The sequence below is a fragment of the Artibeus jamaicensis genome, unplaced genomic scaffold, assembly GCF_021234435.1.
Source record: "Artibeus jamaicensis isolate MK-2021 breed Jamaican fruit bat unplaced genomic scaffold, CSHL_Jam_final contig_497, whole genome shotgun sequence".
In the NCBI taxonomy this organism is placed as follows: domain Eukaryota; kingdom Metazoa; phylum Chordata; class Mammalia; order Chiroptera; family Phyllostomidae; genus Artibeus; species Artibeus jamaicensis.
In genome coordinates, this window is record NW_026521863.1 from 11,965,799 (window position 1) to 11,988,355 (window position 22,557).

The 22,557-nt window shown below is 49.7% G+C and overlaps 1 protein-coding gene across 3 annotated transcripts; it reads left to right on the forward strand.

The window, feature by feature from the left end:
* The first annotated feature begins 999 nt into the window (after positions 1-999).
* Positions 1,000-22,000, forward strand: ULBP3 (UL16 binding protein 3). Of its 3 annotated transcripts, none has more exons than XM_053668771.1 (5): positions 1,000-2,609; positions 19,070-19,312; positions 19,542-19,826; positions 20,538-20,659; positions 21,872-22,000. In XM_053668771.1, exons 1-4 carry the CDS (start codon positions 2,447-2,449, stop codon positions 20,654-20,656), a joined length of 810 nt encoding a protein of 269 aa, XP_053524746.1. In that variant the 5' UTR covers positions 1,000-2,446; the 3' UTR covers positions 20,657-20,659; positions 21,872-22,000. The 3 variants fall into 3 exon arrangements, with proteins under 3 accessions (XP_053524746.1, XP_053524748.1, XP_053524747.1); XM_053668773.1 differs by lacking the exon at positions 1,000-2,609 and adding an exon at positions 10,022-10,110; XM_053668772.1 differs by lacking the exon at positions 1,000-2,609 and adding an exon at positions 10,641-10,798.
* Positions 22,001-22,557: the final 557 nt, after the last annotated feature.

A 22,557-nucleotide genomic window follows, 5' to 3' on the forward strand; every position in this document is an offset into this window, starting at 1 on the left:
TTAGTTTTTGTCCATGTGTCCTTTATACTAGTTCCTGTAAATCCTTCCCCTTTTCCCCCTGAAATTCCCTCCCCTCTGGTCGCTGTCCCCCTGTTCTCCATTTCAGTGTCTTTGGTTATATTTCACTTGCTTGCTTGTTTTGTTGTTTAGCTTCCTGTTAAAGGTGAGATCATCTGGTATTTTTCACCGCTTGGCTTATTTCACTCAGCATAATGCTTTCCAGTTCCATCCATGCTGTTTGTTGCAAAGGGTAGGAGCTCCTTCTTTCTTTCTGCTGCATAGAACTCCATTGTGTAAATGTACCATGGTTTTTTGATTCATTCATTTACTGGGGGATCTCATAAAAATAAAAAGCTTCTGCATGGCTAAAGAAAAACACTATTAAAATAAAAAGAGAACCAACTGTGTGAGAAAACATTTGCCAATGATACCTCAGACAGGGTTTAATTTCCAAAATATACAAAGAATTTATACAACTCCACCCTAAGAGGACAAGCACCCAATTAAAAAATGGGCAAAGATTTAAAAATTCTAATGTTCCTTACAACATGATCCTCTGGAGCGACTCTAGCTTAATGCACAAGCATCATTATCTGATTCATTGTAACCCTTGCACCATATCACAAACTGACTAAGCAATTTGTGGCTTATTGGAGAAATGAAGGCAATATGATTAACAAGATGTAGTAAAATTTTGGAAAGTATCAAGGAAAAAGCATTTCAAGGAATAATTAAAAAGGCTTAAATCATAGTGGCATTATGAACTAGGCCTTTTAGTGGTACATTTTTATACATATATTTATGTGAATGTGCATAATATAGATGGTATGGCCCCTTTAGGTTCATCCCTTTCTAAGGCTTGTATAGGATTTCATATAAAATAGCTATGACTTTAACTCCATCAGTGTTTATGAGGGCAGAACCGTTTAGCACATGGTATAAAGAAAAGAATGTGGAATCGACATGTTGGAAACCTCAGTTCCTGTTCTGGTTCTGCCACTAACTGCCACCACTCGCTGCCAATGGAAGTCAATGAACTTCCATTGATCTCAGTTTCCATATTTCAAGATTGACCTAAGTAATGTTTTTCTTTCATTTCTGACCTTTTAAAAAATATGTATTAGCATTTCTTAAAAATTTTTTAAAATTTATCTTAACTGTTGTTGAAGTACAGTTTTCTGTCCTTTATTCCCATCCTAGCCCACCCCCCCCAGTGCTCCCTACCTCCCTCCCATTTCCTCTCCCCTTAGTTTATGTCCATGTGTCCTTTACACTTGTTCCTGTAAACCATTCCCCTTTTCCCCTGAAATTCCTTAGGCCTTGGTGTGGGCCCCTGTGTTTCTCACTGGCACCAACAGTGAGGAGACAGCAGATCTCAGGGCTCAGCTTGCCCACGTGACGGCTATCCAGTGGTACTAGGTCTTACTCTCCCGTTCTCATTCCCAGGTTCAGTGAGGGTGCAGGTGTCAGGCTGGGAAGCCACCTTCCCTGTCCTCACTGTAGGCCTTCTGCACCCCCCCTTCCCACTCAGTTATGCCCTCTGTACCTGTTACCTGTACCTCCATACCTGTAAAGGATCCAGCCTAGATGCCGAGTGTGGTTAAGATAAAAATCGGTGTGAAGACCAAGGCAGTGTTGTCCTTGATAATCACAGCCTTGGATGGGGCCGGGACTGGGGCCATAGTTGTGGCCATGATTGGTGCAGCTGCAAGGGAAACACCAGTGTCAGCCTTGTCCAGACCCCATTTACAAAGAGACACCCCTCAGCCCTGCTGCCCCAGGTGACCCTACAATGCAGACAGGTTCCACCCCTCTATGTGTGGCAGCCACTGCGGCAGGTCCTGGGCTTGGAACACAGAGGAGATGGGCCCTGTCCCCTTGGGCTCCTACAGCTAATGGGGGAAGCAGGGTCACAACATACCCAGTCCTTCCTGCTGTGACAGAAGAGGAGGTGACACATGAGGAAGGAGGTAGAGCAGTCTTCTCAAGAGCTGATTTTGAGGTGGTATTGAGGGATTTGCAGAAATAAGCAGGTGAGATAAAGAAGAAAAGTGAGGTGAGAAGAGGAAAGACCACAAGGAGCAGGTCTGGAACAGAACGAGGCCCTCACGTTTGGGATCAGCAAGAAACCCACAGTGACGCCCCAAGGTTAAGTGCAGGTAGAAGAGACGTGAGGAGGTGAGAAGGGAAAGGAGGGATGTAAGACACTCCTGTGGCCATTATTTAAAACAAAAACCCACTGTGGGCAGATCAGTCTCTCAAACTACACAGAGACAGTGTCAATGTCATTTTGAGAGACCATAACTTCCCCTCTGCAGTTACCTTTTGTGTCCAGAACTATGCTCTGATTAAGCAACTTCCCACACTCTCCATGTGAGATATCAACAAGGAGACTGGTCACATATCTGTCATTCTCCAGTGTCTCCTTTAATGATCTACATCCAGGATGCAACTCTGTCCAACTTCTGCTCTTCAAGTCAATACGGAGACACATCTGTTTATTGATGTCAACCCGACAGAACGTGCTATAGCATCCATCGGATTCCTGCTGACACATAATGTGGACCTGCAGGGAGAGAGAATCTGTCCCCAACCCCCACGGGAAAGAGGTCAGCCTCAGGTCTTGACAGATCCTCTGGCCCCACCCAGTAACCAGCCCTTGGCTCCCTCCTGTCTCCAGGTCCTGTGTCCTCTGTGTCCTACCCTGGCTGCTGGGCCTCTTGGGTAGGAAAAGATTCCAATACTTACATGAACACAATTGTTCCCTACCCCTACAACACTTCTCTACTTCCACCCTGGATCGTGCAAACTTACCAAAGGCTTTGGAAATACTGTCTCTATTGTCCACCAGTGCCTCCCGGAGCTCAGGCAACAGTTTTGTCCAAAGTTCACACCATTCGCTGCAGGCCTCTGTGGCATTCAGCAGCATCCCCAGGGGACCCACAGGTTTGCGCATCCTGCTCTTACAGGAATATTCAAAAACTGGGGTCCCATTGATCATGCCCACAAACTCACACCATGATGGTCCACTGGCAGAGAAACTGAATATATAGCAAAGAGAGTGGGCATCTGTGAAGGAGAAAATGCAGGTGAAAGTTGGGTTGAAAGAAAAGTGACCATGAGCATCTCCCCATCTCTGTGCCAACAAATGACTCCCCCTGACACCTGAGCTGGCAGACCAAGGACTGACCCCGTCAGGCACCTCTCTTCACCAGGTGAAGGCTAGATCCCCTCCCTTGTTTGAGGGGAACCAGGAGGCCTCTGCCTGGCAGAAGCCACACAAGAAACCACACGTCTCCAGATATGTCCCCTCTGCTCACCAGGCCAATTTGCATCATCACTCAGCCCACATCCGAGCCAGGGATGTGCCAGGTGGCTATGAAGGAAAAATCTAGATGCCAGAGGATTGTCAGGAAATAGCCAGGACCCTGCAGGGACATGTAGGGGACTGCTCCTGATGAAGGTGGGTGACAGTGGGGTGGGGGATGGGGGAGTTCAGGATTGTGGGTCCTGATTTAGCACAGCCCTGGGAGATGGCGCCCACCTGCTGCTGGGATGGGTCTTGCAAGGTTGGCACCGTGCATGGAACAGAACAGCCAGAACTTCTGAGCAGGTAGTAGAGGAAGGGATCAGCTGGCTCAGAGAAATGAATGTTGCAGAGGGAGGTAGAATATGAAAAGGCAGGAAAGTGTCCAATCAACCACGCACCGTGGGAAAGCCTAAAGTTCTTGTTTATGGAGCCTATGTGGAGAGCATGGATGGGAAGGACACCAGAATTCCCAGAAAGCTGAAAGATGACTTTTGCTGAAGGTCAGGAATAGTCCTAGGAGTCAGTGTTTTCCAAAATGGCTGCCAGCAGTAATGGGAGTGGTAAATATCAAGATAATAAGTCACAGGTACAGGTGCTCTATGTCAGGGAAATCCACACCATTTAAACAGGGCCTGGGAGAGATGAGTTTCATCTGTGAAACATCAGAGTTGCCCGTCATGAGCGTCATTAGCTAAGGCAGGCCGAGTGCTCATAAGATAGAGGTGACTTTTCCAGCACAGAAAGGAGCAGGGTCACTGGGAACAATGAGATGAGCAGCAGGTGGCCCCCATCTTGACACCACAATGTACCAGCACCACCCTCTGCTCACACCTATGGCTTCATGCACTGCCTCCCACGCCCCTTCCACGCAGGAAGCAGTGCACACAAGGAAGGGGAGCACAGGCTCCTGCCTGTGGGACCCACATCCTCGCACATCACTCCTCCCAGAAATCACAAGCAGAATAGGGCATGGTTCTGGCCCTGGCTGGTGTGGCTCAGTGGGATCAGTGCCAGTCTGGGAACAGAAAGGTCTCTGGCTCGACTCCTGGTCTCAGCACATGCCTGGGTTGTGGGCCAGGTTCCCCTCTCCTTGTTTCTCCTCATCTCTTTCTCCCTCCCTGCCCCTCTCTAAGAAATAAATAAAATCTGTACCCCAAACAAAAAGCAAAGAGCATGGTTGTGGCTCTTAAACAAACAGTAAAGGCATCCTGGGAGACAATTCCCTAAGGCCGCGGTCACCCGTATATGGGACTCCCTATATACTCTAAACCTGGGGTGAGCAAACTAGGAATGGGGCCACATCTGATAGGACTGGCCACATCTGGTCACCACATTATTTGACAATTTTGGCTGCTTTTGCACCACAAGCACAGAGGTGCCCAGTGCCTACAGAGACAGATGCCCAGAGGTCTGTGCAGACAAAAATTTACCCTTTACCCTTTATAGAGAAGGTTTGCAGCCTCCTGCCCTGACCTATGGCCTTTATGTAAAGCTGCCTCCTGGGCAGGTGGGAAATGTGGGTGTGGGGTCAAAGGGGAGGGAGGGAGGGCCGACCACCAGCCCCAAGACCGCACTTGGGAAAAATGTGCCCCTGCCCCTCCTGCTCTAGGATCTGTGGGCCAGGTGCCCAACCTTTTGCCGCGTGTGACTTCAGGCAAGGAGGATAAAGTGCCACTTGGAGGAGGGAGGGGGTAGCCTCACTCCATAGATGGGGAAGTACTGGAGGCACTACAAAACCGGGACCCCGCAGAACTGGGTAACAAAACCGGGAGAGCTCCGGTGAGGAGCAGTAACTCCGAGGGAACTGGTTAAACTGTGTGCCTGGAGCTGCAGGCTCCATGGTCAGCTGGCACAATGAATGGCGCTGGGAAGTTGGGGGGTGAGGTGGTTCACTGGGAAAGTCCCGTGAATAGAGCAGGGGCAGGGGGCCGTCTGCGGATGGAGACCCTGCGGAAATGCCCCTGTCCTGGCGCCCGGGGTCATGGGACGGCCCCCAGTTCCCTGAGCACCGCGTGACCCAAGGTCAGGAGAGCAGCCTAGGGACATGTGTTCCCTTTTTGTCCCAAGCCACCTTTTCTTGGTCCTTCCTCTTGCCTGGATGGCAGCAGCCTTCCCCCGAGCCCGCGGAGGGGACTGAGAAGAGGGCAGAGGCGCCAACCAGAGAAATATTCTCCAACTGCCTGGAGCACTCCATTTCCATCAGCGAGCTTAAGGCCCCCACCCTTCTCACTCCCTTTACCCCTTTCTCCCCAACCACCCCCCCCCCCCCCCCCATGGAAGGGTGAACTCACCACCTTGCACCATGCAACAGCAGAACAGCTCAGCCAGGAGAACCACACGGGCAAGACGGAAATTCGAGCCTGCCATCCACTCCACGGTGAGCAGCAGTTGGAGCACAAGTCTACTGGGGCGGGAAAGGTGTCTGCCCTGAATGCCTGGGAAAAGTGTCCAGGAGAACAGTGAGCCGTGGTACTAGGACCTGTTGAGCCCCGGCTAGGCGTCAGCCGGCCTTCCGCCCCGCCCCTTCCCTTCCCTTTGCTGTGGAAAAAACCTCGATGCCTCTACCCAGGGACGGTCCCCTGAGCTCTGTTCGCTCCAGACCGAGGCATCGTCCGTGAGCCGCAAGCAGCGCTGTACGGGTGCCCAGGCCCAGCGCGGCGTTGACAACCCAAACACCAGTCCCCCAACACCTACACAAACTCCTGACCCACCTTGTCCCCCCAACCGCCGAGGAGAGAAGGAAGGAGAGGTATCCCCATAACACCATACAAACAGCCAGCGTCGGCCCAAGAAACAGCCTCCGGCGCCGGCGCAGCAGCGCGCCGCACCGGGCTCCTGGGGGCCCGGGACGGTTACTCCGCCACGAGAGCCACGCCAGCCGATGCCCCCGCCCAGCTTCACCCTGGAACACCGGCTCCTGAGCCATACAAGCTCCAGCGCACCTTCTCTGCATAACCGCTCAGGAAAGCAAAGAAAAGAGATGCAGCCTAACGCCGGACAGATCGCGCCCCAGGACTGCTCCGCAGAGATCCGCCCCACCACGCCTGCACTGCTGGCTCCGGCCGGCCCGACTTCCCAGCTCGCCAGTGCCCGGACCGTGGCGGCTGCGGAGGCTGCAGGAACCTCATCTGGGACGCCCCCGTGCTGCCGCCAGCCGCAAGCCTGTGCGTCCCTCCGAGATTCCGGCACTGCGCGCACACCGAGCCCAGAATCGCACCGGACATCCGGCTGCGCGCAGAGGCCGCGCTGGGACCCCTGAACACCCGCAGCGCACAGCTACCAACTCCCAGCCTACCTTCTCCCTGACCGGTCTGGCAGAGGAGGAGAGACGCCCCTGTGACACCAACCCGTGGATCTCGGGGCAACTGAGAGAGGCTGGGCTTGCAGTGCACCTTCTGCCCCGCCCCGCGGGTGAGTCACTGGGAGCCCTGCTGAGGTTTTCAGATCGTCTCTCCCACGTTCAGCTGTGGTGACTCCAGTTCTTCTAGGGGGCTGACCGCCCCACAGCAAAGAGTTGTTTGGCCAAAATGTCAATAGTACAAGAAACTTTTCACTTTTAACAACTTTGCTGACAAGAGAGACCTGGTTTATCTTGCTAAGGCATGTAAAGAATTACAGATCAGCAAATCTGTTAGCATGCAATCAGCTTATTAGCCATCCGTCCCCCTGGAAGGGAACGGGACTAGCTAGAGTGTGAGGCGGGGAGAGGGCGGTGAAAGGCAAAGTTCAGGGCAAAGCAGGGAGGCAAAAATAAGAGCAGCAAAAGTAAGAGCTGCTGAAGACCAGGTGGCAAGCCCTAGGGGGCTTATCCAGCCCTGGGTTGTGGCGGGGACCCAGGATGTTCATGGAGGGTTGTGACCCCAGACAACTGCATGCCTCAAGTCCACTCACACGACTTTCCAACCACACTTTCCAATATCCCCACTGATCTTGACCCCTGACCTCCCTCCCCTGTGGCTTTGCCAGAGGATCCAACCCTGCAGCCCCAGGAGCTGACTTCACCAGGCTCACCCCAGCCACTCCCCTTGGGCACTCTCCTCCCCAACTCAGTACCCTGGCTCACAAACCCCAGTGCCTTCAAGGCCTTGCCACCTAAAAAGGTGACAAGTTGTATCACCCCCCCCCCCACAGTTGTATCTCATCCCCCTGCCTGAGACCAGCCCCATTCAAGTCTCTGCACCTGGGCCCCAGAAGCTCAAGTACTAGGGACAGAATGCAGTTTGCTGAAGTTGACCCTCAGAGTGATGGTAAATAGCGAGCCTATCAGTCTAGGCTTTGGTCCCAATCATATGTTCTACCCACTAGGGGGACAGCAGCATATACGACATAGATTTACACAGGGTCTGCCACACCTTTTTATGGGCAAATAGTAAGTACTTCATCTTCACTGAACTTCATGTGTCATTGTGTCAGCCCCGCACGCCCTTTGTTGTGCAACACAAGCAGCCGAGGGAACGTGCAGAGGATTGGGGGCAGGTCTGGGCATTGTCCTCGTGTGCCGGCCCTGCATTCAAGGTAACAGGGCATCACAACAAGAGTGCCAGGTGCCTTAGCCAGTCATCTACCAGGGTGCCACGTCCACTGCCGCGTCCACTGTTGGATCCCTCTCTCTGTGACACGGTCCTGAGAGGGGGTGTAAGACTTCAAGGAAGCAGTTTCCAACCTGGTGGACGTGGCATGGAAGGCCTTGCAATACCTATTGTGATTGTGCTTGCTTTGGGGATCATGACCCTTTTTGCTTTAATCATTATGAATACCCTGGCAGTGATTCAGATAGTGTGCCTGGACCTTTCCCGGCTCAATGAACAGAATAATAATATCATACTAGAACGTCAGGGAATATAGGCACAAGGAAACAACCAGAACAATCTGAGAATTCAATCTTAATCAATAACAGATCGTTGGAAAAACACCCAAGATAAGATAGAATACTCTAGGAAATCAGGAGATGATCTCACTACTTTCTTAGAGGGTATCAAAGTACAAAACATGTCTATAAAAGAACTCCTAGAGAAACTTAAAAGAAGTACCCTTAAAAGCCCCCTGCAACATAGGAATAGCCCCTCCTTTACCTTGAATAAGAATATATATCAACTAGACAGGCAAAGAAATAACAAAAGCTAGTTAGTTATTACAAACTAAACAGTCACTAGGGAGTCAGAATTTATAGTACACAGAAAAACATTTTAAGCAAAAAAAAAGATAGCTAAGTTAGACATCACAAGGGCCTTATAATAAATCTCCTATTTTCTCTACTCAATTTAGCGTATCCTTATGCCCTATACCAAATTCTGAGAAACTTTAATATACAATAAGATATTTCTAATTGTCTGATTAATGGCTCTCCTAGTTAAAATAATCTTTAACTAAATCTATGGGAACTTTTGTACTTTTACTGATTACCTTTGTATTGATTTTTTCTGCTTAAATGATCATGTTATACTGCAAATATTAATCACTACCTGAAATGAAAATATAAAAACCTGCTTGTACTTACAATAAACGGAACAGAGCTTCACTGTCCTTTGAGGCGTGTTGTCGTCTGTTACCCAGCGCCAACGCCTACCCTCACCTGTGGGACCCCTTGACCCGCCGCGGCCGGACCGCGACACCAGGGAGGACCTGAGGTGTGTTCAAGAACACAGGTTTGGCCTGCAGATTATGGACGGAGTGAAAGTGAGAGGGAGCGGGTCCCACAGGTAGGGCCCCTGCCCCTCCTTTTCTGTAGACTGGACTCCTTGCTCCAAGAAGGCCGTGAGAGAGGCTGCATGAAGCCACAGGTGTGAGCGGAGTCCTGCTGCTGCAACACTTCTGGTGTCAAGGTCAGGGCCCTGCTTCTGCATCTCATTTGTTATCTGCGGCCCTGCTCATTTCAGTGCCAGAAAAATCCCTTTTGTTTTTTGACCCCTGGGACTCTATGCCCTAAGAACAAGTGGGTTGACAAGCCCTGCTCTGGGTGGGCAGCTCTCATATCCCACATCTGAGGCCTCTTCTCCACCAGGCCAAGCACCACACCAAGTGTGAATTTTCCTGCTTTAGGTAGTGTGGCCTTGCTTCTGACCCTGGGACTCCATGTGTGATCATCCAATTAGGATGCCGTGAAGCCCACGTGCACCCTCTCTTGTAAGTGATGCCTCCATAGTCCACGTGGCCCTTGTGGCGGCCGGTCCAGCCACACTCACACAGCCGTGCGTCGTGTACGGCTGCCCTCGTGCCACAGCAGCCTGAGTAGCTGCACAGACTTAGGATCTGCAAAGTCTGAAATATTTAATAGACGTGCTTTGCAGAAAGTCCCCAGACCAGGCTGTCATTGCATGAGGATAGGGTAGGAATCATGCACCCGCATCCTCAGAGTAGTTTACAGTTGGTATTAATCTGTGACCTTTCATGCAGGATCCAACACTGTGTTAACATTCTCCTTGGGAAAAGGGATGGACCATATAAGAAGGAAATGCTTGGACTCCTCCACCAAGGTAGCCCTCCCACATAGGTAATTCACCAACAAGTTTCTTGTGCTGTTCACGTTTTGGTCAAATCACTCTTTGCTGTGGGGCTATCACACATTGGAAGATGTTTAGCAGCACCCCGGCCTCTACCCACTGCAAGCCAATAGCAGGAGATAGTTCACACATTCAGCATATTCAAATCAATCAAGTTCTTGGTGGAAATGAAAAATGTGTCTTTTATTTTATGGAAAAAAACTAAATGGAGTTTCTGGCCAACCCAATATCATGGAAATTACAGCCCCGGGAATGGAAATGTCCTCAACAGAGGGGTGGAAGCCTTGCTATAACACTGAGGTGAGTTGTTTGTTTTTTTTTTCACTGAATAGTTTCCTTGTCACTACATCTGCCCCCCATCTCCTCCCCGCCCCCACCCCCACCCGCACCAAAACAATAAAACCCTGGCTGAGTAGCTACTTTGGTTGGAGCTTCAACCAGCTCTACCAAGGTGGGATTGGATCACGGGTCAGGGCACATACAAGAATGAGCATAAATAAGTGGAACAACAAATCTTGTCTGTCATTCTCTCCCTTTCTCCTTGTGTTAAAAAGAGAAAATTAGAAAACTAAAAAAATTAGTTGTGGCCCAAATGTGATCAGAGCAACCCCAACTCCCCAGAGAACCAATGCGCTTAGTTGCTCCGCAGGGTGTGCGTGCTGGATCCAGAGCACCGTCTCCGCGCCTCCTTCAGCCAAGGCTGCTTCCCTTACAGTGGCTCAGCCTGCCCACCACTGGCAGGGCCCGGCCCGGCGCCTGCAGCCAGTTGGGCGGTGCTACAGAGAAATCAGTTCCACCTCCTCCGTTCCCTGCGCCAGGCACTGAAATTCTTACACCTCCCACAGAGGCGGTCATCTCTAACGCCAGTGGGTGCTTCACCTTGCAGACCTGCTGGGATCCACAGTAGGGGTCGCGATGATTCAGATAGTGGGTGTCATTCTTATCTTCTTGTTCTTGCCTCTGCTACCGGCCCCGGCTGTGCCCCACTGTGAGTATGCGGATGTTGCCCGGGGGCGCCGAGGGGGGGGCCGCACTGGGGCGGGGATCCAGTGAGGAACCTCCCGAGGTGCCGGGCGTGGGGGGGCACAGACGCCTCGGCCATCACCTCCGCCGGCGTCTTTCTCCTTCACGGTGTCTGCTTAGTTAGTTGGCCCTTTCCAAGCAAGAGGGAGTGTAACTACGAGACTTGGGGAAAAAAAAACTCTTACTTAGTGAATGAATGGGGAGGCGGGAAGGGCAGAGAAGGGGGAGAGGAGCTCACTGGGGAAGTTTCGGAGCAAGCCCGCTAGATCCCCCGGCCCTCGCGCCCTGGAAAGCGCTCCCCGAACCCCACCAGCCCGCGGCACTCACTGCTTCTTCGGAAGCGGGCTCCCTGGCGCCTGGCAACCGGTCGCGAACAGGACAGCGGACATCCCTGAGGGTGGGGACCCCAAGGCAGCTGCATGCCCCCACTCTGCTCAACAGCTACCCCAGGGGGAAGACCCTCTTACTGCCCCCACGCTTCCCTCGCCCCGACTCCAGCCACCACAACTCTTATCCTCTAGCTTTGCGCCTTCTGCCGGCGTCCAGTGAGTTCCTCCACAGGCAGTTCCTCTAGCGATTATGAGTAGCTCCTCACAGTAGATATTTTTACACAATTATGTTGCGTCCTCAGAACACCGGTGTCTCCAACACCTTCCAGTTTTGAAGTGACCCTAATCTCTCTGCTGGTGGCACCTTAATCTCCCTTGTCTGAGGACACCCCACTATGTGATGATCTTCTTTTTCTCTTGTTGCTTTTTATTTTGTCTGATTTAAGTATAGCTATCCCTGTTTGTTTTGTTTTCTTCTTGTATGAAATATCTTTTTTCACCCCTTCACTTTGAGCCTGTGAGTGTCTTGTTGGCAGCATATAGTTGAGTCTTTAAAACAGTTTTCTTCATCCAGCCATACTCTGTATGTGTACATGTATCTCACCAACAGGCATCATTCTCACTTTATAAATGAACAGTTTCAAGTTAAGTAACCGGCCTCCAACTGTTTGTGGCATCTCTTGCCCACACTCTTTCTGAGGGGAGCTGGCAGGGAAGCCCGGGCCCTCCTACCATTAGCACTGGAACCTGTGAGAAGGACGTTTGATGTACAGGTAGGTGTAGGGGTTCCAAAGAACATAAGCTCAGACCAGAAGAGAAAAGCACTTGTGAGCATCTAATAAACTTCCTTCAGTGTGACTTTAAGCTGCCAGGACACAGGCCCCCTCAAGCCGAATCTCACCGTTAGCCCTTCAGCTAAAGATCTCGACCTTCATGATGCCAGGCTGCTTTGGGAACTTCTGCTTCCCCTAGAACTCTGTAGAAGCCCTGAGTGATAGAAGCAGCTCCAGTGTTGTTTGTGGCGGCATCTCCCTGTGTCTGCTCATGGACCAAGGGCCACACTCCATCTGGGAAGGCAGCTGGGCGGAAGCTCTGGTCCTCTTTCTGTGGTGATGCCTCACACCACTTCATGTGCCCTGGCTGTGGTTCACGGGGCCCAGAGGTTTCTGGGTCTTCTTAGTCTGGATGGCGTGCTGGTGGCTCAGATGGAAGCTGCTCTGTGCCTTTTAATGGTGGATTCAGTCCTTTACATTTAGTACAGCTTATAATAGATGACTGACTACTGTCATGTTCTTAATAGTTTTCTGGTTGTTTTTTGCATTTCCATTGTTTCTTTCCCTCTGCGGCTGCTTACCTTTGTGCATTGGGGGTTTTCTGGGCTGGGATGCTCTGGTTCCCCTGCTTGCCTGTAGCGTCCCAGGTCTAGGTCATTGCTCTGTGGTCGCCATGAAGTTTAAAGATGGCATTTCAGAGGTAAAGCAGTACGTGTTGAGCTGATCATAAGTTAACTTTGTCTGCAAAACTCCCTTGTACCCCCTCGGTTTCTATTTTTTATATCCTCATTTACCTCTTTTTAGATTGTGTATTTATTAACGCACTATAGCAGGTGTAATTATTTTAATACTCTTTTCCTTTGAATTTTATACTAAACTTAGGTGGTTAATGTACTATCTGATTACAGGTGCAGAGTTTTCGAAGACTTACTGTATATTTACTTTCCCAGTGTGCTTTACACTTTTATATGTTTTTTCTTTTCCTTTTTTTATTGTTATCCTATTACAATTGTCCCAATTTTTCCCTCTTTGCCCTACTCTACCCAGCCCACCCCCACTCGCACAGTCAGTCTCCACACCCATTGTCCATGTCCATGGGTAATGCATACATATTCTTTGACTAGTCCCTTCCCCTTCTTCCCACCAGTATTCCTTTCCTCCCCACTCTGGCTGCTGTCAGTCTGTTCCATGTTTCCATGTCTCTGGTTCTAATTTGCTCATTAGTTAATTTTGTTCTTTAGATTCCTCTATAAGCGAGATCATGTGGTATTTGTCTTTCACTGACTGGCTTATTTCACTTAGCATAATATTCTCCACTGCCACCCATACTGTTGCAAAAAGTAGGAGTTCCTTCTTTCTTTCTGAAGCATAGTACTCCATTGTGGAAATGTACCACAGGTTTTTATCCACTCACCTACTGATGGGCACCTGGGCTGTTTCCAACACTTGGCTATTTTAAATAGTGGTGCTATGCACATAGGGATGCATAGGTTCTTTTGAATTCGTGTTTTAAGATTCTTAGGGTATATTCCTAGCAGTGGACTTGCTGGGTCAAAAGGCAGTTCCATTTTTAATTTTTTGAGGGAACTCCATATGGTTTTCCACAGTGGCTGCACCAGTCTGCATTTCCACCAACAGTGCACTAGGGATTTTCTCCACAACCTCACCAGCACTTGTTGTTTGTTATTTTTTATTGATTTATTCATGATGGGCATTCTGACAGGTGTGAGGTGATATCTCATTTGTAGTTTTAATTTGCATCTCTCTGATGGCTAGTGCTGCTGAGCATCTTTTCATGTCTATGGGCCATGTGTATGTTCTCCTTGGAGAAGTGTCTATTCAGGTTCTTTGCCCATTTTTTAATTGGATTGTTTGTTTTCCTGGCGATGAGTAATATGAGTTCTTTATGTATTTTGTAGATTAAACCCTTGTCTGCCATATATGTTGGCAAATATGTTCTCCCATAAAGTCGGTTCCCTTTTTATTTATTTATTTAAAAAATATTTTATTTATCTTTATAGAGGAAGGGAAGAAGTAGATAAATATCGATGTATGGTTGCCTCTCATAAGTCCCCTGCTGGGAACTGGCCTGCAACCTAGGTATGTGCCCTGACTGGGAATCGAACCACGATCGTGTGGTTCGCAGGCCCGCGCTCAATCCACTGAGCTACACCAACCAGGGCTTGGTTCCCTTTTTATTTTGATGATGATTTCTTTAGCTGTGCAGGAGCTTTTTAATTTGATATAAGCCCAATTTTTAAAATTTCCTATGCCCTAGGAGATATATTGGCAAAAATATTACTCTATGGGATATCTGAAATTTTACTGCCTATGTTTTCCACTAAGACTTTCATGGTATTACAACTTATATTTAGGTCTTCTACCCATTTTGAGTATAAGTTAGTGGTCTAGTTTCACTTTTTTGCATGTACCAGTCCAGTTCTCCCAACATCATTTATTGAAGAGACTGCTTTTACTCCATCGTATGCCCCTGCCCCTTGTATCAAATATTCATTGACCCTAAAGACATGGGTTTATTGCTGAGCTCTCTATTCTGTTCAGTAATGTATGTGTTTATTCTCATGCCAGTACCATGTACCAGGTTGTTTTGATTACAGCGGCTTGTAGTATAGTTTTATATCAGGTATTGTGATCCCTCCTACTTTGTTCTTCTTTCTCAAGATTGAGGCTAGCTATTTGGGGTCTTTTTTGGTCCCATATACATTTTTGGAGTATTTTTTTCTAGAGCAGTGAAATATGCCATTGGTACTTTAATAGGTATTGCATTGAATCTGTAAGTTGCTTTGGGTAATATGGACATTTTAGTGATGTTAATTCTTCTGATTCATAATATGGTATATGTATCCATTTCTTTGTATCTTCCTCTATTTTTTTCTTCAGCATTCTGTAGTTTTCCAAGTACAGGTCTTTTACCTTCTTGGCTAAACTTATTCCTAGGAACTTTATTTTTCTTGTGGCTATAGTAAATGGGATTTTTCTTAGTTTCTATTTTTGATAGTTTATTGTTGGTGTACAATAATGCCATTGATTTCTGAATATTGACTTTGTATCCTGTTACTTTGTCAAATTCACTTATTAGGCCAAACAGTTTTTGGTGGAGACTATGGAGTTTTCTATGTACACTATCATGTTGTCTGCAGATAATGACCGTTTACTTCCTCTCTTCGAATTTGGATGCCTTTTTTTTTTCTTGTCTGATCACTGTGACTAGAACTTCCAGTACTATGTTGAATAAGAGTGGTGAAAGTGGACATCCTTGTCTTATTCCTGATCTTAAGGGAAAAGCTTTTGGTTTTGCCCATTGAGTGTGATGTTGGGTTTCTCATATATGGCCTTTATTATGTTGAGGCATGTTCTCTGTATTTCCACTTTGCTGAATGTTTTTTTAATCATAAATTAGTGCTAGATTTTATCAAATGCTTTTTCAGCATCTATCGATATGATCATGTGGCTTTTGTTCTTCGTTTTTTTATGTGGTGTATTTAGTTTATTGATTTGTGAATGAATATTGTACCATCCTTGCATCCCTGGGGTAAATCACACTTGACCATGGTGTGTGACCTTTTTAACATATTGCTCGATCTGGACTGCCAATGTATTGTTGAGGATTTTAGCATCTATGTTTATTAGAGATATAGGCCTGTAATTTTCTTTCTTTGTTGTGTCTTTACCTGGTTTTGAATTAGGACAATACTGGCCTTGTAAAAAGAGTGGGAGTCTTTCCTCTTGTTGAATTTTTGGGAATCGTTTGAGAAGGATAGGAGTTAGGTCTCCTTTGAATGTTTGGTAAAATTCACCCGTGAATCCATCTAGTCCAAGGCTTTTATGTGCTGAGAGTTTTTTGATCACTGCTTCAATTTTGCTAGTTTTGTTCTCAGTCTATTCAGGCTTTCTGCTTCTTTATTCAGTTTTGGATGACTATGTTTCTAGAAATTTCACCCAGGTTGTCCAATTTCTTGGCATATAATTGTTCATATTAATTTCTTACAATCCTTTGTATTTTTGTGGTATCAGTTGTTACTTCTCTTTTGTTTCTGATTTTATTTATTTGGGTCTTCTCTCTTTTTTCTTCATGAGTTTGATAAAAGATTTCTCAATTTTATTTATTTTTTCAAAGAACCAATTCCTGGATTCACTGACCCTTTGAATTGTTTTTTTTTTTTCTATTTTAGTCTCTATGTCATTTAATTCTGCTCTGATCTTAATTGTTTCCTTCCCTCTACTCATTCCAGGCTTTGTTTGTTGTTATTCCTCTAGTTCTTTTAGATGTAGGGTTAGGTTGTTTATTTAAGACTTGTATCTCCACCCACTGACTCAAGACCCGCCCACAGGTGGGTTAAGTGGGGCGCTAAAGGCATTACCCCAGGCCGGTGGCTCAGGGCCCTGAGTGCCAATACTTCTGCACACTGGTCCCCTCCCTTGCTCCTCGCTCCTGGCTCGGAAAGGACCCCCCCACCCCGGAAATAGGTAGCGTGAGGGAGTCTAACACGGGCGGACACTGTGCCTAGGGCTCTGCACACCTGCCCATAGAGGGGAGCGAGGAAGGCTGGGACCAGTGCTCACCGTGGAGCGCAGGGGGTCTGAGTTCGGTCTTCTCCTGCTGGTCCTGGTGGTGCTGCGGGACTGTGCGGGGGCGGGGGATCCTGTTGGGACGCAGGACGGTGAGTTCGGGGAAGTAAGTTCAGGAGCAGCCAGGGAGGGAAAAGTAGGGAGTGGGGGGCACTAATTTCGAGGACGACGAAGTGCCCAGGGCGGCCCCAGAACCTTCAGGCCAGGACGACCCCGTCCCCTCCTCAGTCCCCTGCTCCGGCTCATTTTGGGTCCCGGTGCCAGGCAGGTAGCTGCCTTCGGGAAAGAAGAGGGGCGGGTGGTTGGTGGCGGTGAGGTCGGGCACGTCCGCTGGGGAGACTGGAGGAGGGAAGGAGGAGCCACCAAAGGAAACGGGCATCATCCCCAGGCCGCTGTCCTGCCCCGGTTGCCGTCGTTCTTCTGGGGACCTGGGAGCCCCTGCCCCTGACTGTGCCGTGACCCACAGACATCGGCACACTGTGATACTGTGCTCACACCACTTCCCCAGGGAAACCCTCCTGCACCCTCACTGCCCTTCCCGCCTTGAACTTGCCCATGAGCTCTGGGGGGCAGGTCCGCAGACCTGCAGCCTCAGCCAGGCTCTTCCTTCAGCCGCCACCTCACCCGTGATGAGTCACTGCTCTGAAGCCTTAAACTCTGCAGCCTGTTCAGTCTGCAGCCCAGGTTCACTTCCACCACTTTCCCTGGGGAGTTCTGTCCCCCTCGCCAGCTCACACCGTTTTATTATCCAGTTCTTGGGGGTCCCAAGAACACCAGAGTCTCTAATGCCTTCTAATCAGTTCCTCCACCAAGTGTCTCCTTGCCTCCATCCCCCACGACCCACAGCTGGAGCCTCAGCTCTGGGCCCACAGATCCTAGAGCAGGAGGGGCAGGGGGCATGTTTTTCCCAAGTGAGATCCTGGGGCTGGTGGTCAGGAAGGGCCCTCCCTCCCTCCCCTTTGGTCCCACACCCACATTTCCCACCTGCCCAGGAGGCAGCTTTACATAAAGGCCATAGGTCAGGGCAGGAGGCTGCAAACCTTCTCTATAAAGGGTAAAGGGTAAGTTTTTGTCTGCACAGACCTCTGGGCATCTGTCTCCGTAGGCACTGGGCACCTCCGTGGTTGTGGGGGAAAGCGCCAAAACAACATGCAAACAATTAGGGGACAGGATGTGGCCACTCTCCCAGTTTTCTCAGCCCAGAGTCAGGGCACGTAGGAAGTCCCAAGTATGGGTGATCGCTCCCCTAGGGAGTCATCACCCTGGGCTCCTCTACTGTTTGTTGAAGACTCAGGACACGCCTTGTCCTGCCTCTGGCTTCTGATGGAGGGAATGTGGGAGGGTGTGGGTCCCACTGGTGGGGCCTGTGCTCCCCTTCCTTGTGTGGACTGCTTCCTGGGTGGAAGGGGCGTGGGAGACAGTGCATGAAGCCATAGGTGTGAGCAGAGGGTGGTGCTGGTACATTGTGGTGTCAAGATGGGGGCCACCTGCTGCTGCATTGCATTGTTCCCAGTGACCCTGCTCCTGTCTGTGCCAGAAAAGTCACCTCTGTCTTATGAGCACTCGGCCTGCCTTAGCTAATGACTCTCATGATGGGCAACTCTGATGTTTCACAGATGAAACTCATCTCTCCCAGGCCCTGTTTAAATGGTGTGGATTTCCCTGACATAGAGCACCTGCACCTGGGATTTGTCATCTGGACATTTGCCACCCCCATTACTGCTGGCAGCCATTTAGGGGAACACAGACTCCCACCACCATCCTGGCCTTCAGCAAAAGGCATCACTGAGCTTTCTGAGAATTCTGGTGTCCTTCCCATCCGTGCTCTCCTCATAGGCTCCATAAACAAGAACTTTAGGCTTTCCCACGGTGCGTGGTTGATTGGACACTTTCCTGCCTTTTCATATTCTACCTTCCCCTGCGATATTCATTTCTCTGAGCCAGCCGCCCCCTTCCTCTTCTACCTGCTCAGAAGTTCTGGCCATTCTGCTCCACGCACGGCAGCCATGCCTTCTGCCAACCTTGCAAGACCCATCCCCGCAGCAGGTGGGCGCCATCGCCCAGGGCTGTGCCAAATCAGGACCCCCGATTGTGAACTGTCCCTTCTGGCATGGGGGGATCTAGACCTGTCCCCACCCCCCTTCACCCAGTTTTGTCAGAGGCAGACCCTTACGTGCTGTCCCTGTCCCCGTAGGACACTGAGCTGTTTCCCGACAATCGTCTGGCCTCTAGGCCTTTCCTCCACAGCCACCCGGCACGACCCTGGATTGGTTATGGGCTGAGTGATGATGGAATAAGCCTGGTGGACAGAGAGGACACCTCTGGGGAAGTGCGGCTTCCTGCCGGGCAGAGGCCTCCTGCTCCTCCTCCAGCAAAGGGAGGGGCCCTGTCTTCACCTGGTGAAGGGAGAGGCCAGGCAGGGTCTGTCCCTGCTCTGCCAGCCCAGCCATCAGGGGGATGGTCTTGCTGTCACAGAGATGGGGGAGGGGGCGTTTGGGTTCTTTCCTTCTAACCCCAATCCTCACCAGCATTTTTTCTTCACAGATGCTCATTCTCTTCAATGTGTTTTCAACATTAGTTTTAATGAACAACAGCGGTGTATGGTCAAAGTAGTCATGGATAGAATGCTAATTCTTGAATATGATTGTTACAACGACAATGTCATATATGAGAAACAGGAGGTAAAGACCAGAAATGTCTCAAAAGATATGAAAGAGACACTGAAAGATGTGGGAGCCAAGATGAGAAACAGACTAGCTGGCTTAAAAGCCAGCAAAATATGCGAAGGTAAGTTCGGAAAAGCCAGGTGCAGAAGTGAGCAGACTGTGGGGTTCAATACATTTATGTATTCACATAAAACAGTAAAGTGTATGTTGGTCCTTCCCACGTAGCCAAGCAGAAAGGGCAGGGAGAGCAGGGCTGGATTAGAGGGTTCACATGAGGTGGACACCAGGTGGGGGGCAAAGGATTTGTCAAGAGTGGAAGCTGATGTCTTTCCATGGGGACCATGGGGCAGATTTTAGCATCCTGCAGGTGAGGCTGGAGTGTCACAGTGATGCCAATGGAATATTCAGTGGATCCTGGGAGTTTCTTTTGGATGGACAGAGGTTTCTGGTCTTTGACCCGAAGAATGGAAAGTATAAAGCAGACAATTCCAATGGTGAAAAGATGGAAAAGTGCCGCGGTGAGTGGGAGGATGATGAGGAAGTGAACGAAATGAAGGAGTTCCTCAAGAAGATCTTGGGAGACTGCAAAACATGGCTCCAAGACTTGGACTGGACGAAAGTGCTGGGGACCACAGGTGACAGAGAAGTCTGGGACGAAGTGGTCGTGGTCTTTGAGATAAGATAAACCTGCACTTGCATGAGTGTGTATGGAGTGTGTATATGTGTCTGAGTATGTGATGTGTGAGTGTGCAAGTATGATGCTCTGTGTGTGGATGTGTGTGAGTGTGTGTTTGAAAAAGAGAGTCAACCACGGTAAATTCTTTGGACAATAACGGCCACAGGCGTATCCCATGTCCCTCCTTTCCCCTCTCTCCTCCTCACATCCCTCCCTCACCTCACAGAGCCTTGGACCACTCTCTGAGGGTTTCCCGCTGACTCCAACTATGGGGGCCTCGCTCTCTCTTCAGTCCTGTTCCTGGCACTGCGCCCTCTTCTCACGTCACTTTGCTCTTCGTCTCACCTGCTCTGTGTCTGCAAATCCTTCAGTACCACCTCTGATGTCAGCTTCTGTGAGGACTGCTCTACTGCCTTCCTCATGTGTCACCTCCTCTTCTGTCACAGCAGGAGGGACTGGGTGTGTTGTGACCCTGCTTCCCCCATTAGCTGTAGGAGTCCAAGGAGACAGGGCCCATCTCCTCTCTTTGTTCCAAGCCCAGGACCTGCCACAGTGGCTGCCACACATAGAGGGGTGGAACCTGTCTGCATCGTAGGGTCACCTGGGGCAGCAGGGCTGAGGGGCATCTCCTCATAAATGGGGTCTTGACACTCTGTTCTTTCTACTACAGGTGCACCAGCCACAGCTCCAGGAGCAGCTCGGTCCAAGGCCATGACCAACAGGCCTGTCACCTCACTCATCCCTATGATCCTCACCTGCTTGATCACTGGCTGTGTTCTGTTACAGTAACAGGTACAAAGGGCGGAACTGAGTGGAAGTGAGGGGCAGACAGCCTGCAGTGAGGACAGGGAAGGTGAATTCACACCCCCCCCCCCGACCCTCGCTGAACCTTCTGTCCTGGGAATGAGACCAGGACAAGAAGACCTAGAGCCACTTAGTAACAGTCGCATGGACAGCCTCAGCCCCCAGATCTGCCGTCTCCTCACTGTTGGTGACGGAGTGACAGACGGGGGCCCACACCAGGCCTAAGCCCTGCTGATGCTGCAGGGGTTTAGTGATTCAGTCCTCACTCAGATTTTCTGTTTGGGAGAGAGAGTTTGGGCCCAGGATGGGTGTGGTGTGGGGACAGCAGGCACACAGGGCAGGGCAGTGCTCACATGCATGTGAGACCAGCAGGGTGGCTGCATGGGATGTGTCCAGGGGATGGGGACTCTCCAGGGGGCTAAGAGGAGGAGGCCTGGGTCTTGTCCCAGGAAGAGGGTGGAAGGGCTTGCAGACCCAAATCAAAAGCCTGGGGTTCAGGACCATGCTCCTAGAGAAACAGGCTTCAGAAGTGCCAGTAAGGAGGTAGGCCAACAGTAAGGACTCTAAGGAGGCATATAGTAAGGTTAGAGGAGGCCACTTCTCCTGGCACCCCTGGGACTCCTGGCCGAACCCTGGCATGATCAGCCAGCACCCTCTGGAGCCCAGATCCTGAGCACAGTCGGGCCCTGCCCTGAGCAGAGGTGACAGGGGAGACAGGTAGAACTGACCAGGAATGGATGGGGCAGGGCTGGGACCGTCATACTGAGATCTACCTGTGCTGCTAGGTATGAGGCTGGGAGAGAAGGGAGAGGAGGGATGTTTGTCTGCGACCCTCCCCAAGGCTGGAGGAGTGAGGGTACAGGCCCTCCTCTCCATCAGAGCTGCCACCAGGTCCTTTAGGCCCCGCCATTCCTGGGAGAATCAGGACCTGAGTGAAGGGAGCAGACTGATTCATCACTCACTGTAGTCTCCAGCCCAGATGGTCTGTAGCAGGGCCTGGCGCTGACTCTGTGATGTACAAAAGGTGGGCAGGGTTTGGTGCAGGCTGCTGGCCCCAGGGCTGGGGTGGCAGGTTCAGGGGAATTCATGACCCTAGTGAGGGCAGGGCTTGGGATGGGGAGTGACTGGGGTGCTGTAGCCCCAGGAGAATGGCCCCAGGTTTTCTCAAGCAGGGGAACCAACACTGGCTCTTTTCTGCAGGCTGACGATGCTACCCAGAAGCACCCATAGTGTGGTCTCCCTCAGTGATGCTGCCTTTCCAAAACTTCCCAGTCCAGGGACCACCATCACATTGTTCATTGCATTTGCTATTGTCCTTTTAGGTGCTGTGTTTGGCGGGGTTGTTTGTTTGTTTTTGTTTGTTTGTTTTGCCTTATATTATATTCACCATATGCAATTAACAGAACAGTTTACTCATAATATGTTCCTGATCACTTGTGTGTTTTCTGATTTTGGCTATTTATAAATAAACTGAAATTAACCTTTGAGTATGTATCTTTTAATGGATATAATTTTCAATTTTCTTCGGTGAATGTATAGGCATGGAATGTCGGGGCCTTATTCAGTGCTTCCTCAAAACATATTACGCGAGTTTCTTTTGGTGCTAAGAGGTGTGATTCCTACATCTAAACTTGAAAAGTTTCAATAAACAAATTTCAACAAACGGAGAATTTTCCATCTTCTCCTTTGTTTGTGGAAGATCAGATACATCTCTGCATGATAACTTTCTTTGTGCAAATGATATTGCCTGAAAGTACTGAGCTCAGGCCTTCTTTCTGTGTCCCCTGAAACGATCATGCATTTAAACAAATAACAAAAGCAGTCCTGGCTCTTGTGGCTCAGAGTATTGAGCACTAGCCGAAGGGTCACTGGTTCGATTCCCAGTT

Bases quoted from the DNA above. Each gene is read 5' to 3' on its own strand.
- ULBP3 (XM_053668771.1), top strand. From the start codon at position 2,447: ATGCAACTCTGTCCAACTTCTGCTCTTCAAGTCAATACGGAGACACAT. The intron at 19,313-19,541 runs GTAAGTTCGGAA...ACCATGGGGCAG, and splicing joins AGCCAGCAAAATATGCGAAG to ATTTTAGCATCCTGCAGGTG. The intron at 19,827-20,537 runs GTGACAGAGAAG...TTTCTACTACAG, and splicing joins GAAAGTGCTGGGGACCACAG to GTGCACCAGCCACAGCTCCA.